This window comes from Cryptomeria japonica, chromosome 9 (assembly GCF_030272615.1).
Source record: "Cryptomeria japonica chromosome 9, Sugi_1.0, whole genome shotgun sequence".
Lineage (NCBI taxonomy): Eukaryota > Viridiplantae > Streptophyta > Pinopsida > Cupressales > Cupressaceae > Cryptomeria > Cryptomeria japonica.
In genome coordinates, this window is record NC_081413.1 from 570,747,365 (window position 1) to 570,766,175 (window position 18,811).

Consider the following 18,811-nt stretch of genomic DNA (forward strand, 5'->3'; position numbering starts at 1 on the left):
AGTTAAAGATGAACTTAATAAATCGTCACTATTCCTTGTTAAAGAAATAAATCCTCATTATTTGTGTAAGTATTGTTGGTCAGTGCAAGTTTTTAATTAACTTAGTGATCTCTATCTCATCCATTTCATTCTAAGCGCTCTCATTAAAATATTTTACTTCTTCTTGTCGCTGCTTGTTTCATAGATGAATCACTATGATATTAATCACTCCAAAAGTGAAGTTTCTATACTGATCATGAAGTTGCCATCTTCCATTTAAGAAGCCGCTACCTTTACTTGTTAGTTTTAGTTGACTTTGTCAAACATAAAAGATGGATGAAGTCGTTCTCATCACTACTCCTTAATTTATATCTCTTGTCTTATGATCAATATCCACCGTTCTTTAAGGAAACTTAATCGCTACATATAAGAATCAAATATGTGCACAATCTTTATTTTCATAAGTCGTTTTGTTCTTTTGTCTTTAACCTTTGTGTCCTAAATCGCTGCTTTCCTCAGTAGACATCGATCCCTTACATGGAAAATATATTTATATATGCCTTCAACATGACTGGCCTTTATAACTTTTTGTTTTGGAAACTAATAAAAATGGCTAGCATAATCTTTTGTCTTCAATCATCTCTGACATCAATCCTTTGCATAAAATCAGAGCATGTAGCTTTCATTATAACATTGCCTGAAACAGATACGATGGCACACATGGCTGCTGCTACATCACGATCCATTGCCATATTCATCCTTTGACTCCGCTTTGAAGACAAGAGCAATAGACAACGGAATGCCGCAACCATTAGCTATTCTATTGCCATGATTTTGTACATCCAATATGTTCATCAATCTCCATGATTTTCTCCACACTTCTCATTAACTAAATACTCTCCTAATGCTGCCTTTTCATAAGCTGATCGCTGCATTATGACTTATTATCATTGATAGTAATCACTGTCACTGAACTGTTCATTTAATCATTGTACTTTTGTTTTATTGTCTTTTAGTCGGCCATGTCTAACCAATGTTTAAATCTTTAATTTAAACATTTTCTTCTCTATCAACCTTTTCTCAACAATTGATGCAATTTGCCTTAAAAATTCCACTAAATGATGATAACAATATTTACCTTTGACATCAACGACAATATTTCCAACAATCTCCCCTTTTGTCATTGATGGCAATATATTCTTTCTCATATCTTCGAACTCTCCCCCATTCTTTATTTCTCCTCCTCTGACATCAATGGTAAAGGGATGTAACCAACTTCTATCCTCCATGGTGTGATTCTTTCTTTGATGCTCCCCTTGTCTGTAAGGCTTCCCCTTCGTCTCTATGTAACTTGGGTGATATGCTTGTAATATCCCTGCTGTTATTAACTAAGATATCCAAAGGATATTGTCAAACAATGTACTGATTACCTTGCTGATCGAACTTCCTAACTGTATAACCTGTGTGTTATGCAGTTTTCTAGACCACTATGTGTTATGATATTTTGATTAATGTAGTACTTAAAACTAATTTTGACACTAAAAATTTTGGTTTTTCCAATACAGATGACTTGCAAACAAATAGGACAATAATCAAGGATGATAATGCAACTTGTATTATTTTGTTTTGATGTAATAGCATGAATAGATATGCGGAAACATGTAACTACAGCAGACTGTAATTTTGTCAAATAGTTGGCATGCAGCCCAAGGAATCACAGCATATGAATCAATCTTATTTCTTCTCATTTGATAACCATGTGCTCATTACATAGGCCGACTTAGATCAAATTCATGGACTAACAACAGTGACCACTTTCATATTTTCTGAAGACAGATGACAGCTATGGACTCAACAGTAACACACAGACTGGATTTACAATGGATTTTCAATGTCAAATGCACCTGGAATATAGCACCTTGAAGAAGCAAGCAATATCTTTGTTCTTGAAGCCTCCAATGACCAAAATCGACCCTCTTGCCAAATCGCCCCTGCTGCTGCTAAGGAGGTCTGAGAATAAATAAATTTGGAATGCTAAACCCCTCTCCACAATGCCAAAAGTAATCGCTATTCCTTCCCAAGAAGATCGCCAATGTCAAATATCCAAATCGATGCCACAATGGGAGCCAATGAACAAAGTTGTGAAAAAATTTCAGACTGGTACGATTGGTTCCGGAAATTAATGAACATCGAACTTCACCTTTTACTCCTCTAAAATACATCAAAATGAATCGCCTTTCCTCTTAGATGCTATCGCTGTCCTCAAAACCTTGAAATGATGCATCAACAATGGAATATGAGCAAAATCGTGGTAGATAAGGGTTTGATGCAATTTTGTCTCAGATCTGATATATCACCTGCAATCACCACAAAAACTCCTCCAAATGCCTCTGCCCAAATCGTCTCACTCCTCCTAGAATGCTGGTACAAAATATCATCATAATCCTATGAAATTGAAAGTGACTTCAGATTATTCACCATGGATAGTGCTGTAACTCGATGAGCTCCAATGTGAAAGACTGAGATATCCTTCACTCTCAAGCAACCCTTCGGAGGATCTCTCACCCCCTTAGTTATGCAATCAAAGGAAGGTATCGTTCCCAATGATTAATAATCTACAAAAACCCTAGGCTCCACAACCACAATGCAAGAGAAGATGTCAAATCCACCAATGCCATAACAATGAGCCACATTCCCTATTTATTCTTTTCCTCTCATGGATCGATCAGCTTCTAGAAACTTCTCCTTTTAATAAACTAATATTTTATATAAGTGACTTATTAATTATTTTTAATTTTGTACTTAGCCACTTTATTAATTTAATAACATATAAAGTCATCTGTAATGTCACCAAATTTTTGGTTAAATAAATTAATATTATTTTCCCTGTGTTATCCCAATATTCAAAAAATAAAATAATATCGAACTAAATGGGGAATAAATATTATAAATAAATTTAATTAAATTATTTTCTATCCAATAATAAGGTGCCGCCACTATTAATAATTCTATTACTAATTATTTGTGACTATATTAAAAGTCACTAAGCCAATTAAAGTTAAATTTCCTAATAGCCTTGGTGTTGGAGCTAAGCCAATTAAATAATTCATCCTCCAGCTATTGTGACTTTATAAAATAAATTGGTCGATTTATCCTTATTGGACTTAGGCGGCAGAAGAAAATATTTGTTTTGAGCCAATAAGAAGTTTATTCTCGTGAAGACTTCAGCATGCGTGAAATATTTCATTGCCAACTATAGAAAAACTGGGAAATATTTTATAATTGACCTATGAGAGGCCGAGTCTAGGATTCACGGCAATTGAGAGCTGCAGTCGACTCTCAGTCATGGACTTGGGGTGACTCTTTAATCAGAAGTTTTGGCGAGATTGCTGGAGATAAATTTTGATCGCATGATTTCTCAAGGGAAAGTCGATGGTAATAAGGGAAATTGACGGTAGTTAGAAGGGCATTCGAAATTAATTATTCTTGAATAATGGTCATTTTCAGCTCTCTTGTATTTCAGCGCATGCCTGGAATTGTTCTAAGGACGAAATCCCTTAGAAGTCTGTGAATTGGACGCTTCTCCAAGTTCACTGTAATGTCCCCTTCCTTGTGATGTTGCATTCAGTGGTCCATTGGCCTATTCCGGAGACCCGTAGGCTATGTGGAAAGATGAATTAAGGGTTCCCATGTTCCTTGGAGTTCCGACCAGACTTGTCAGGGGTGGAAGGTGAACTTACTATTTTTAGTAAGTTAGGATTTGGCTGTCAGGATGGTACAGAGTTGCTAAGCTCGCCAAGCTTTTTCTTTGGTTGCGAAGATAACGATTTTTGGAGCATTATTTCATGACTTACTATTTTTAGTAAGTAGCAGTTTGGGGTATTCTATTTTTGGCAGTCCTGGATTTGGTCCTGTCCCAACACAATTCAGTGATCCTCATTGTTCAGCCTCATCTGGATTCCGTTAATAATCAGTACTGGAACTATAAGCAATTTAATTAAATATTATTCCTTATCCTAAGGTTATTATTTAATTATTTTATCACTTATTGATGTTATGGGAAATTGTGCAAAATATAATATTTTTCCTAAGTCATGTCTAGGCGATTTATTTGGAGAATTAAAGGGAGACTTCATTCTTTATATTTTAAAGAATTTATAATGTCAAGAATCGTGGCCCCTCTCCTTGGCGTGATTTTGACTTGGGAAAGTGGGCGCCACTTTGGGTCCACCATGAAATGAAATGCAATTGGAATGAGGCGAAATTGGGAGGCAGTTTCATTTGAATTTCAGATTGGAAAAGCTATATAAACAGAGGTTGGGCTTCTCATTTGGTATCCAGAGAAAATATATCGTTATGCTGTTGGAATGACTCCAGACATTCTTCGAGGGTGAATACCTCCTAGATCCTTCCTTCCGGTTTCGAGTGTGATACATCACTCCTAGCTGTGGTGCGTAGTTGTGAGCTTCTTGGTGATTTTTTGGGTGTGTTGGTGAAGATTTGTGTGTGCTGCTGGTTTTTTGGTATTGTTGGTGTGTGCCAGCTGAAAGTGTATTTCGCTCGTAGCTGCATTTGTGTTAATTGCATCATTCTGGGTGAGGGCTCGTTGGAAGCGTATCGGAAAGACGATAAGTCTCCTATATTGGCGTGGCATTTGGAGAACTCTCCAATTTTTAGTTGCACATCGAACTTTTCAGCAAAAACGCCATTTCCAGAATTGCATTGGGATGCGTGCCTTGCTGTTGGTGCTCTTCATTTGCAGTTTCGAGGTATTGTTTTGTTTGCTTATGTCATATGCTTCATTTGCTTTTGATTTGGCATGATTCTATGGGGTTTTGAGTGAGTTACAAGCAATTTAGTGGGTTTCGGGATGGCTGGTTCTGCGTTTTCCTTGTATCTGATTTCAGAACAGCAAGTAGTATTATTGGTTAGAATGTGTTAGTGAATTCATAAGATATGTACTTCACTCTATCTCCTTTCACATTTCTATCATTGTAAGAATTGCTTCAGTTGTACTGACCAATTCATTCTATGTTGTATTTCCCGTTGAACGGAAGAGGATGGCTTAGCCGCCTGTATGTTTGTAATTCAGTTTTGTCGTCCCACTGAGCAAGTTGTTGAGTGATATCCAATTCATTCTATGTTGTATTTCCCGCTGAACAAGTGGAAGAGGATGGCTTAGCCGCCTGTATGTTTGTAATTCAGTTTTGTCCTCCCACTGAGCAAGTGGTTGAGTGATACTGTCCTCCCGCTGAGATATGCAGTTGAGTAATAGTTTCATTTAAAAGTCCTCCCACTGCATAAGCGGTAGAGTGATTTGGTTCTATTATGCTTTGTTGCCTTGGCTGGTTTACTGCCAAGTTTGTGTTCTTCATCCCGCTGAAAAGTGGAAGGGGTTGGCTTGCCGCCCAGTTTTGTAATTGCATTGTAATCTCCAGCGGATTAGAAAGCTAACGAACCCCTTGTCACCATATGCTCTCACCTTCCCACATTGGGCTTTTGGTGATCAGAAATTAGAAGGGTTACCTTTCAGCAGCGTTTGGTTTTCATTTCCTAACCATATCAAGTGTTGTGTTGAATGTAATTGTGGAAAAATTCAAAAAAAATAAGAGGGAACTTTACATTCACTCTATGGTAAATCCATACGGGATTTCCAACTATGCATTATTGGATCGAATTACAAGTTAAGAATCTTTAGTTCTTTCTCAGGTTGGGTGTCCAAGGTTTGCTGTACAAAAATCAGAGTCTGATCATTGACTTGGTCACCATATGAAGAATCATTCAAGCTGTAATTATTATTTCCAGGTTCAGCAGGTAATATCATAGGGCCCAACGATTCATTATTTGCAGGTGGCATTTGGATTGTGAATGCAAATTCAGGTTGTGAACTATTAAGATTACACCACCTGGAAGGGCGATTTGGATATAGACGTGAACAACCAGCAAGGGCTCATCTTCGAGGTGCATGCAGCAAACTGTAAGTAAAGCCACCATTCATAAGGCATCGACCATAAATTTATTATGTCTTCAATAAGTTCACTCAGTTGGAGCAACAGAGCGAACCACTGAAACAAGGGCATTTTCCGAATTCAAAGCTCAAATCAAATTTCCCGTAACATACAATTAATTGATTCTTACTGCTCTTTCCAATAACATACATAAACTGATATAAAACTCGAAATTCTGAATTATAAGGACAGCAACAGATAGAAGCAGATTTAACCATTAAAACACCAAACACAAATGTCATCATACCCGGGACATGCCAGCGATGCCTTATTGGATTTTATTGAAGAATGCAGATTGCAGATACAGAGTATTGCTACTAGACAGTTGCGGGAAATTTGATTTGAGCTTTGAATTCTGAAAATGCCCTTGTTTCAGTGGTTCGGTCTGTTGCTCCAACTGAGTGAACTTATTGAAGACAGAATAAATTTATGGTCGATGCCTTATGAATGGCAGCTTGACTTACAGTTTGCTGCATGCACCTCGAAGATGAGCCCTTGCTGGTTGATCACGTCTATATCCAAATCGCCCTTCCAGGTGGTGTAATCTTAATAGTTCACAACCTGAATTTGCATTCACAATCCAAATGCCACCTGCAAATAATGAATCGTTGGGCCCTATGATATTACTGCTGAACCTGCAAATAATAATTACAGCTTGAATGATTCTTCATATGGTGACCAAGTCAATGATCATACTCTGATTTTCGTACAGCAAACCCTAGACGCCCAACCTGAGAAAGAACTAAAGATTATTAACCTGTAATTCGATCCAATAATGCACAGTTGGAAATCCCGTATGGATTTCCCATAGAGTGAACTTGGAGAAGCGTCCAATTCACAGACTTCTAAGGGATTTCGTCCTTAGAACAATTCCAGGCATGCGCTGAAATACAAGAGAGCTGAAAATGACCATTATTCAAGAATAATTAATTTTGAATTCCCTTCTAACTGCTGTCAATTTCCCTTATTACCATCGACTTTTCCCTGAGAAATCATGCGATCAAAATTTATCTCCAGCAATCATGCCAAAACTTCTGATTAAAGAGTTGCCCCAAGTCCATGACTGAGCTTCGATTGCAGCTCTCAATTGTTGTGAATCCTAGACTCGGCCTCTCATAGGTCGATTATAAAATATTTCCTAGTTTTTCTATAGTTGGCAATGAAATATTTCACGCATGCTAAAGTCTTCACGAGAATAAACTTCTTATTGGCTCAAAACAAATATTTTCTTCTGCCGCCTAAGTCCAATAAGGATAAATCGGCCAATTTATTTTATAAAGTCACAATAGCTGGAGGATGAATTATTTAATTGGCTTTGCTCCAACACCAAGGCTATTTGGAAAGTTAACTTTAATTGGCTTAGTGACTTTTATTATAGTCACAAATAATTATTAATAGAATTATTAATAGTGGGGGTACCTTATTATTGAATAGCAAATAATTTAATTAAATTTATTTATAATATTTATTCCCCATTTAATCCGATATTATTTTATTTTTTGAATATTGGGATAACATAGGGAAAATAATATTAATTTATTTAACCAAAAATTTGGGAACATTACATCGTCTCACGTATGTTTTTAAATAACTATAATGAGACAACTTATATAATATTAAATTAAATAATTTCCCCTTATTTCTCCAGAAATCAAATACAAACAACTCCAAGCCAAAACGGGGACATTACAATGCTTCATCTTTTCATCAAGCTTAGTCTAGCTAACATCTCTGCTACCAGTTTTCCCCTTCAAGATGGAAGATAATGCCATCCTTAGCTCCCCCTAGATTCATGTTTTCCTTATGAACTAGAAGATGCAGTTTGAACTTGCATTGGTTTCTTCTTCTCTTGCTTCTATCTTCTTTTTCCAAACTTTAACAGGGTTTCCCTTTTGCTTGTTAGGAACATTCTCCTTCTTGCTTTGTCTTGGAGGCTCAACAAAGATAGTTCTAGAAAAACGTGATCTATGTCCAAAGTTGTTGCACTTGTAACAAATAATATCATAATCCATCAGAGGAGCAAATGAATTCATTGTTTTGTGACCAAATTTGTTGCATGAAAAACAATAGCCATTAAAGGAATGATGAAACCCAGTCATATATGGCTGTCTTTGATGAAGGGGCCTTCTCAAATTGTCCTTGTTGGAATTCTTGAGAGACTCAATGTAGCTTTTCATCTTTCCTTCATTATCCTTTTGTGATGAATTCATAACCTTAGAACTTGTAGCTTCCTTTTGTTGATTTTTAGATCAGAATGATAGCAATTAAACAAATTAACACAACTAACAAGGAGAACACCAAAATACCCTGGGAAAACCTTCCTCTTGAAGGTGAAAAACCCAGCAATCAAATCTCTGATTATATTTAGCAAATCTGAATGAATCTTTACAAGTTTGCTTCACCTATTGAAGCTATATGAACAAATTCAATCATAATATGCATCTGATCTGCACTAGGGCATTCAAACTATCTTCAATCTAATTCGCACATGCTGATGATGTGATCCTATCTGCTGAGGATGAGTTTGCTAGATTAAGAAATGTATTTGCTTGCCAAGGATTCGCTATGCTGGATGAATTCACTGATATGAGTATATTCGCTCTGTTGGAAGTGTGTTGTAATTCGCTGAATTAATTGATACTAATGAATGACATTTACACCTTGTATATATATGCAAGAGGCACCCTTTCATAGTGGGTCGGCCCTTAAGCAATATAGGATAAAAACAATAACAATAATATAATAGGGTTGGCCCTATAAGCAATATGACATTCCATTATAAGGTCGGCCAAATACAAGTTATATTTTAATCTTGCACATCCATCATGACTAAGGCCAATAGGCCAATTAGTCAGTCATACGCTAGGTCAGCCTTAGAAGGAATCCAACCTAGCTACAAACATCAACACCTATGCCTTTTCTTGATTTTCACCAAAACCAAGTCCAGTCTTGATACATGGTGATCTTGGCGAGTTGATAGGTTCATCTAATTTTCCAATGCGTTTATCAAATTTTAGGCATCGGTTCAATTGTTCCATTGATTTCTCTAACTCCTTTATTAACTTGACAACTTCTAGCTCTAGTTTATCACAATCCAATTCTTTTGTCTTGAGTTGATCTTCCATAACTTCCTTAGTACATTTGGCTTCTTCTAGTTGAATTTTTAGATCTTCAATAATATTGTTTGAATTTTCTAGGGTTTCAAAAACGTCTTGAAACTGCATCTTGTACTTCGTTATTTTCTTCGTGATTTTTGGGCCAACAACTAGAAAGGAAGCTAAGATCATCAAGGGAACTTTGGACGATTACTCCAAGGTGTCAAGGCAATGGGTAAATGCAAATAAATTAGATATTGATTTCTCTAACTCCTTTATTAACGTGACAACTTCTAGCTCTAGTTTATCACAATCCAATTCTTTTGTCTTGAGTTGATCTTCCATAACTTCCTTAGTACGTTTGGCTTCTTCTAGTTGAATTTTTAGATCTTCAATAATATTGTTTGACTTTTCTAGGGTTTCAAAAACGTCTTGAAACTGCATCTTGTACTTCGTTATTTTCTTCGTGATTTTTGGGCCAACAACTAGAAAGGAAGCTAAGATCATCAAAGGAACTTTGGACGATTACTCCAAGGTGTCAAGGCAATGGGTTAATGCAAATAAATTAGATATCTTCTTTTTGGGGGTCAATACTATGAAGCAAGCAGTAATTTCTAGAATCCTTGGATGCAAAATAAGAAATTTCTCATGCACTTATTTGAGACTTCCCAAGTCTAAAGAATTGAGGTCAACCAAACTATGGGATCCATTACTCACAAAGTGTTTTGCCAGAACCATGTCTTGGAAGGGAAGGTGGTTATCATGGGCGGGCAGAACTCCATTATTAAAAGTTGTTTTGTCTGCTTTGTTGATATATTTGATGTCTTGTCTGGCTATGCCTAAAGGAGTAGAATAAAAGTGGACCCAAAACATGTGGGCCTTTTTATGGAAAACCACATCTAAGCATAAGAAAAAAATTGTTATTACATGGGAGAAGATATGCGAAGAAAAAATCTGTAGGAGGGCCAGGGTTAAGGAATCAAGAGCGCAAAAAAAACCTTGTGAGCAAAATTGGTGTGGAAATTATACTCTTAGTCACAGAGAAAGTGGGCTAAATTTCTGAGACAAATATCTAGACAATCTAGAAAGAGAAAGTATTCACTATTCGCAAGGCTCCCTAAGGCTCAAGAAAATGGAATTTTATGATAGATTGCAGATGTCATGTAATTGAGAATTTGACTTGGGACATAAGGAATGAGAGAAATGCATTGTTTAGAGATGACTAGTGAGGAAAGAAACCTCCCATTTCCGCCATTGCTCAATTTCCACAAGCTAAAAGGTGGTTGTCAAATCTTTGGGGTACTAAAGTGGCTGATTATTTATCCATGGATGAAAATGCTCCCTTTCCAAAATGGAAAAGAAAAGATTAAAAAAAACTTAGATTTACCAAATGAAGAGGTCCAAGAGTTAACGAAAATTTTAAAAAATAGAAATGTCTGGCTGTTAGAAAGGGAGGATGTTATAAGATTGCACCCATTCAAAGATTGAGTTTATAGTGCAAAGGGTATCGTATAATGAAACAAGAGGAAGAAAAGACTACTCTTCTGATCTATCTCTGTTGGAACAAAAATTGTCTACCAAAGGCGAGGAGTCTTTGCATGGGCGACGCTTCAAAAGAAGATTTTGAATAGATTCACAAAGCTAGGTTACCTGGGCTCCTCCAAATGTGTAATGTGTAGATCAGAGTTTGAGAATGTCAACCATTTATTGGCCGGTTTTCGGTTTGCACAAGAATGCTAGCAATAGTTATGTGCAAAGCTCAGATGGATTGGAGTTCTACTAATCATAGAGGGGCAATTTATGAAATATTCCACCATGTTCTATACTTTTGAATTTGGGTTTTGGAATATTATCTGTCTCTTTTCTTTTTTCTACTTTTTTGCTTGTTTGCTTTTCATGCTTTTTTTACTTATTTTGTTTCCAAGTTTTTTGGGTTTTCTGATTTTTTGGTCTTTTTAGGTTTTTGAAAAAATAATACAATGCATGAAACAAGAGTAAATTCTGAAATAAAATACTAGAGTTTGTAAACTATTTTAACTTTTCAGATCCAAGTATTGAAATGCATTTATTGAAAATTTGGTACATACTTAATTTCCAACGCCCTTTCCAAACAACAGCAGCAAATAGAAATAGTACGGCTAGGATTGGGAAGAATACAGCTGCAAGAAAACTATTTTGAAGTCCTAGAAACCCATGCTAAACCCAAGAGATGGCATGGCCAGCAAAAGCAACCAATATGGCTGCAAATAACCCTTCCAAGACCTTGATCAGCTGCTGCAAATTAATTTTCTGATATGCTCGAATGAATGCAATAATAAGGACAAGTCTTCACCCAATAAATCAACTATGCTTCAGCAAGTTAACCCTTGGACAAATTCTTCCTTAAACTGATTTCAATCCGTGCACAAATACAAACTCTAAATGAGATTATCGATTAGAGTGCCCTCAGATGATCTCTCACACCTGTAGATACTGCTCCCTCTGAGAGTTCTTGTTCTCATAAAGCTTTTGTAGATTCAACAAAGCAAAATTTCACAAGTTGATTGAATAATGAATGAATGAACCTCAGTTATGCCTTATATATTTCTCCTCAAACCCACGCCCAAAGGAAATTAAATGCATTTAAATAGCATTTCATTTCATTTCACTTTATTATTTAATGAAGTTGGCATCCCAATAAGGCTTAATAAATGACTTTATACAATTAATATAATTTATGCAATAAAGTCCCTTATATCCCCTTATGATATAGTCATTAATTTAATTAATATTATTAAAGTTGAAACTTTAATAATTTAACTCCAATTAATGCCAATGTTGAGACATTTAATCAATTATGCCAACTACCCATTAATAGCCGGTGTACCCTCCAACCATCCAAAAGACTTACTATAAATAGTATGGGTCCAAAATGCTCAACAGACTTACTAAAATAGTAAGTATGCTCAATGGAGACTAAAAGACCTAAGGAAGGAAAACCAACAAAAAATTGAATCTCTTAGATGGAGAGTACTGAAATAAACAACCCAAGGGTCAGCTGAAAAGCCCTAGATCACCCACAAAGGCCCCCCTGTAATGTCCCCTACTAGGTTTAGGCTTGTTTTTTACCATAATTAATCTATTTCAATATACTTATGACTTAAACTACATTGATTAGGAGACAAAACCCTCTTAACATGAATCCCATCGATGATAACAATCTTTTTTCCTGATATTGGATTGATAATTCAATCTGATTTATAGTCTTAGATTTATTTGTTCCGATCAAAGCACTATTTCTATATATGTATAGATATAATTATATAGATATATAGTCCAAGGGGTTGAGCTTAACTGGTTAAAACACTGGGCTCTCGTTGTGGAGACCCAAGTTCAATTCCCAATAGGGACATCTAAAGTGGAATTCTAAGCTGTGACTCTTGGCCTTCCATAGGATGGGGAAGGTCTTGGGGTCAATCTAATCAAACATAATAATAATAATAATAATAATTCAAAGATATGTAATGGAGATGGGGCCCCCTACTGTGTCCCCACTGGTTCATAGCTCCAGTCAAAAGCTATTCAAGGCTTCAGCCAATTACCTATCCAAAAAAAAAAATTATATAGATATATATATATATACCTTAATCTATTCTCAGATATTATTAATATATATATTACTGCAGAGCAGTCACCCATATTGCAGAAAGTTATAATTATTATGTCATTATTAATATTCATAATATTATTAAATTCTACATAGCGCATCAGCAGTCTTCTATATTATACATACTAAACACGTCCCTATACATACCGCTAAGGACAAGGATGTTACTGCCTGTAACTTAATAACAGTTCAGTTCTGATCTGATCGATGGCACAGACCATATATAATAATTCCCAATCTATTTGATGTTGCCAATATTATCTCTCTTTCTTTCCTTTTGTATATTCCCTGGAATAATTAGGAAAGATCATTCCCCCCTGAATGAATGATTTGATTTGTCTTATATAACTCTTCACAATTGAATGGTTGCACTCTTTGAGAGCTAAAAAGCATGCTTCGTTAAGGGATCATGTCATTTCATTATTCCAATTGCATCTCTTGTTTACTATAGTTATCATATAATCCATTATCGGACTCCATTAAAATCGCATGATTAGTTGTTATGTTTAACGGATGATAATTAGTTATCACGAGGTCTTCTTATCATGAATCTCCTTGGTATTAATCTCCTTTGTTAACATAAAAATGATCTCTGTTAACGGTAATGCAGATTATCAAAGGTTTACGCCTTAGTCTGGAATGATTGTCTTCGATCATTATTTACCACGGGTATCTCTAGTTATTGATCCCATATATGATATCTTTGGATTGGGATGGATCCTTTCATATTGCTATCCAGTTATCGATTAGTCAATTCAATATTCTTGATGTTTATTTGCTATTAATAATACTTCAGCGATCTTGCACTTGACATGTCGATGAAGTCAGATAACCATTCTGCATATTTCTCTTAATTGCTCCACTCATATTATCACTCGGTACAATAAAGTATAAATATAATCGTGAGTGTTGTCCAAGGTTCGGTTTTGTCATATCAATGAATATCGGAAGAGTTGGCTTTCAATATTATCATCTATAAAGAAAATACAAGGAGCTTTCTCTTAGTTATTTAGCATTTGGATGGGGACGTCACAAAGAATTTTCAATATAAGGATTTGTTGCAATATTAATTTATCTTTATTTGAATATTTCAAGAATATTAGATTAGTAATAAATATTAATAATATTATATAATAAATAAATAAATTTCAAATAATTATTTATTGGTAATTATATTAATAATAATAATTGTTTTATTTAGGATATATATATAACAATCAAGGAGGGGTCATGACACCCCCTAACCACCACATTAGCCTACGAAGACCACTGATAATAGGCTAACCTCTGAAAACGATTAATGCTTAGGAAGGCACTAAAATGGGGACATTACAGTATAATAAAGCACACTGCTGTTAAGCTCATGTTTGTACTTCAGGTTGCCGGTCAATTAACTCTATTGTCCAAAATTTGCTTCAAGATGATGTAGTTGCAGTTCATCACTTCTATGCTTAGTTTAGGCCTTTTTAAGGAATTTAGAAAATGTCTTCTAAGTTGTTAACAATTGCATATGGAATTTCTAGCATGAAATTCATCACAAATGAAATCCACTTAACATAATTTATACCAGTCTAGAGAAAAATTATTTCTATCTAGGATATATCATCCTAGTGAAGCTTCCCAAAACTAACTACTTCTATGGCACTCCTAAGATTATATTTCACCATTGAAAGTTTCATATTGATCTTTGTTTAAGGTGATTGCTATTCGTCCTCAGATACAGGGAAGGGATTTGTAAGACCATGAAAGGGGGAATGGTTGAAGATAAATAAATCATTAGATTCCAGCAGATCTGAAATATGATTTCCACATGCAATAGTTGGGCCCATGATATATATGGAAATTTTTTAAAGTCTAGAGAAACAAAGCTCATTCTTTAGTGACATCATGAATAGAGACCTCTTAATTTCTAGTAGAATTATAAATGAGTAATGCATCTGTCACTTGTCTACACCATAGAGTTCTGTACACATTTTTCACAAAGTTTTTTGAAGAAACCACATGGCTGGAAACTTCATATGTGGCCGTAGGAACTCCTATCAACCATTAAATTTTGAAGCAAGGCTGTATCTCCCATCATCTAAAGCTCATACTCACAAACCAGATGTACAGAAATTTTGTCATGCAACCATAAAAAGGATCTATCCATTTTTTGCATGTGTCTATTTCATTCATTTATATAAGTATATTGATGAAATATGGTGACCAAGTGGTAGTCCTTATTGACTGTTGTGTCCCTTTAAAGGTTGAGCACAGTTCAATATCTCTTTTTGTTCTATAATAAATGTAGATTGCTACAATAAAGGGGAAATATAATGAAATATGATTATCCTCTAGCTTAACAACATCAGCACCAAGTGCACTAAGTTTCAAATGAATATGGTGCTACAAAGACCTCTTTTTAGATTTGATTTAGTGCAACGTGATTCTCTCATCTCTCTGAAAAGACTACTACTCTCTGATGTGATTATAAAATTGAGGTCTAATTATTCTACAATAAAAAAGGTTTAAATATTAAATCCCTTTGTCTTTACATTCAAAGCACAATGCATATAGATGCATTCATCTCAAGGTATATGATGTTCCAACTCAATACTTGGTCAAGGAAAAGGACTCAACATAATCTGAAGATTGAACATTGGTTTATATTCAAAGCTTTATCAAATAAAAATTGTCATATAGGTTTTATAGGTCAAAAACATAGCCCTGTGAATTGTCAACTAATAGAGCTGCTTCAAACACTCCATAACAGGAAAAGAGGTCAAATAGATGATGGTTGCCGTTGAATCTTTAAAGTCTTTAGCAATCTTCCAGAGATGGAAAGTAAATATAGACCATAATATAATAAAACATGCAGACATTGGTTATTGAAATGTCAATTGCCATTTGGAAACCTAACCTTCTCAGTAAGATCAAGTGCTCCACTTATGATAGTTGTCTCATCACGTGTAAGCTCCCCTCCTTTACCTGCCTAGAATCAACATAATGAAGTTGACAAATAAGCAAAAGATTATAAAATAAACTACATAAGCCTATATAATAACTAGTGGGTAGAACTTTTTATATTCAAGAAGACGTTTAGCTGATTGCTACTTGTATTAATCATAGGGATAATGCCTTGTGAAACCTTATATTATAGAACTCTCGTATGATTAAACATCCATCTTTATAACACACTATCACGTCATCCATACATAGAAATCTATATTAGTAGAATTCGGTTGGCAAAAAATACCCTTCAAATATCAGATTACCTCTTGCCCATGAATTGAAACAAGAGCCTTCAACTGTGCACGCCTAAATAATGCTGATTCATGTTGACCAATTACACAATCAAGAACCTAAAAGCAGAAGATGTCCAACATGTTATATACATCCATGATTACTTTTCCTCAAAAGACACTAAAATTGTATTCAAGATGAGCTGTGCAGCAATTATAACAAAAAAGTGTGTAATTACAAACAAAACCTGTCCAAAGTAGTATGTTCATTTGATTTGAATTAAGCTGGTAATTTAAGAGACAGCACTAGTTCACAGACATACTATGAGCAACAATTGAACGAAATCAAGCACAGAATTGACAGTACTGAATAGCTGAGTAAAATAATCTTTAACTCAGTGTATACAAAATGGGAAAAATCTGTAGGAGAGATGCATGCCTTCTACTCTGATTACATACTTCAAATTTAAGTATTATGTAGCTTTACAATACCAAAAACTGGGAACTACTAAATATATTAAATTTGGGTTCTTGGTGTAAACCAAAGAGTCACCGCACTTGATAGTGGCAGATTCCCTTCTTGTAAGTTGAAATGGACTGTAATGTCTCCATATTTTATGTCTTAGGAAATAGGGACATTTATCTTGCAATGATCAATTGCAAGAGACTTCTTTCCTTCAAGTATCAAATATCACTATGAATTACAATATATGATACCACTTATAAACTTATTTAATGGATAAGATATAAATAATGATAATGTTAGTTCAAGGAATAAGGTATATATTGAATATAGATAACTGCTATATCTGATATAAACTGATATAATGATACAAAGATGATCGTGATAGCTTTCTTTGTTCTAACAATGGAGGGTGTACTATAATGTTGTTTCATAATCGCTTATAGTGATTGAATTACTGTCTCTAATACAATCTTTTAATGCATTTAATTGATTCCACTTATTGCTTATAGCAATAATTGCTATATCTATAATGTTGATATGCTTGTGCAATCCTGAATAATGCTATTATGTCTGATATTAATCCTTTGATATATGCAACCAGGTGCTGTCTCTGATCTTGCATTATAAGTATGCAACCGGTCTTGACACGAGGCCAAAATATGCTCTAATGAGCAGATCCAATCAAGGATACAAAAAAGGTTCCAAAATTCATCCTACTGGTTGAAGTGCAATGGATAGTTCGATTTGCAACCAAAAAATGGTGTTTTGCTGAATAGTTCGATTTGCAACCAAAAAATGGAGAGTTCTCCAAATGCCACGCCAATATAGGGGAACTATTGTCTCTCCAGTACGCTTCCAACAAGCCCTCACCCAGAACGATGCACTCAACACCCCGGCAGCTACGAGCAAAATCCACTTAACAACCAACACACCAGCACACCCAAAAAACCAGCAACACACAACTTCTTCACCAACACACCCAAAAATCACCAAAAAGCTCACAACTACGCACCACAGCTAGGAGTGATGTCTCACACTTGAAACCGGAAGGAAGGATCTAGGAGGTATTCACCCTCGAAGAATGTCTAGAGGTATTCACCTGCTTATATAGCTTTTCCATTCTGAAATTCAAATGAAACTGCCTCCCAAATTCGCCTCATTCAAATTGCATTTCATTTCAAGAGGTTGACCCAAAGTGGCGTCCACTTTCCTAAGTAAAAATCATGCCAAGGAGAGGGGGCCAGGATTTTGGCATTATAAAACTTTTTTTTAAAATAGAAAGAATAAAGTCTCCTTTTAATCTCCAAATAAATCGCCCAGGCATGACTTAGAAAAATTATCATAGTTTGCACAATTTCCCATAGCATCAATCAATAATAAATTAAATAATAACCTTAGGATAAGGAATAATATTTAATTAAATCGCTTATAGCCAGACTGATTATCAACGGAATCCGAATGAGGTTGAGCAATGAGGATCATTGAATTGTGCTAGATCAGGACCAAATCTAGGATTGCCAAAAATAGGAAGCCCCAAACTGCCACTTACTAAAAATAGTAAGTCATGAAATAATGCTCCAAAAATCGTTATCTTCGCAACCAGAGAAAGAGCTTGGCAAGCTTAGCAACTCTGTACCATCCCAACGGCCAAACCCTAACTTACTAAAAATAGTAAGTTCACATTCCACCTCTGACAAGTCTAGTCGGAACTCCAAGGAACATGGGAACCCTTAATTCACCTTTCCAAATAGCCTACAATTCTCCGGAATAGGCCAATGGACCACTGAATGCAACGTCACAAGGAAGGGGATATTACAATCCACCCCTCCCAAAATTGCATGTCCTCAAGCAATCGCAAGCCATGATGCTGTAAAAAATCCTCATTCTACCATGTAGCATCCTCCACCGGTAAGTTCTTCCACTTAACCAAATATTCTCGGATGGTCCTCCTTGTAATATCCCTTGGCTAATCTGACCCTGTTTCGCTTATTTGAACCCCAAGGAATATTGTCAAACACTTGGCATACAATGTTTGAAGCCGCTGTAGTGAATTCTTTATTTGTCTTCTTTGGGTTTGTAGGCTGCAAATGAAGTTATGGAAAGCTTCTAACAATGCAAAGTTGTTATAGAAATGATATACTAGCTGTTTTAGACCTTTCCACACATATGTAATGACTGAAATTAACTAGTACAGCTAGTTGACATTAAGACAAACACTTGTCATGCATCCCAATGTATACCTACAACCATTAGGCATTTAAGCAAACAATTGGCATGAAAGCTAAGTGGCTGATCAATGTTGAATGTTACCATGAATGTGGAATATGCAAATTATATCTCCATTAAACATATGCAACCTCCAAGTATTTCATGATATAATCATAATAGAAAATGAT

The 18,811-nt window shown here is 35.4% G+C and overlaps 1 protein-coding gene across 1 annotated transcript in view; it reads right to left on the reverse strand.

The window, feature by feature from the left end:
• Window positions 1–18,811, reverse strand: part of LOC131051255 (DUF21 domain-containing protein At4g14240) — a 176,803-nt gene that overhangs the window by 82,377 nt on the left and 75,615 nt on the right. Inside the window, exons 5-6 of the mRNA XM_057985688.2 lie at window positions 15,983–16,069; window positions 15,628–15,699 (exon numbers count right to left, since the gene is read on the reverse strand). Of these exons, the coding sequence (XP_057841671.2) occupies window positions 15,628–15,699; window positions 15,983–16,069 (159 nt within the window). The remainder of the gene's footprint in view (window positions 1–15,627; window positions 15,700–15,982; window positions 16,070–18,811) is intronic.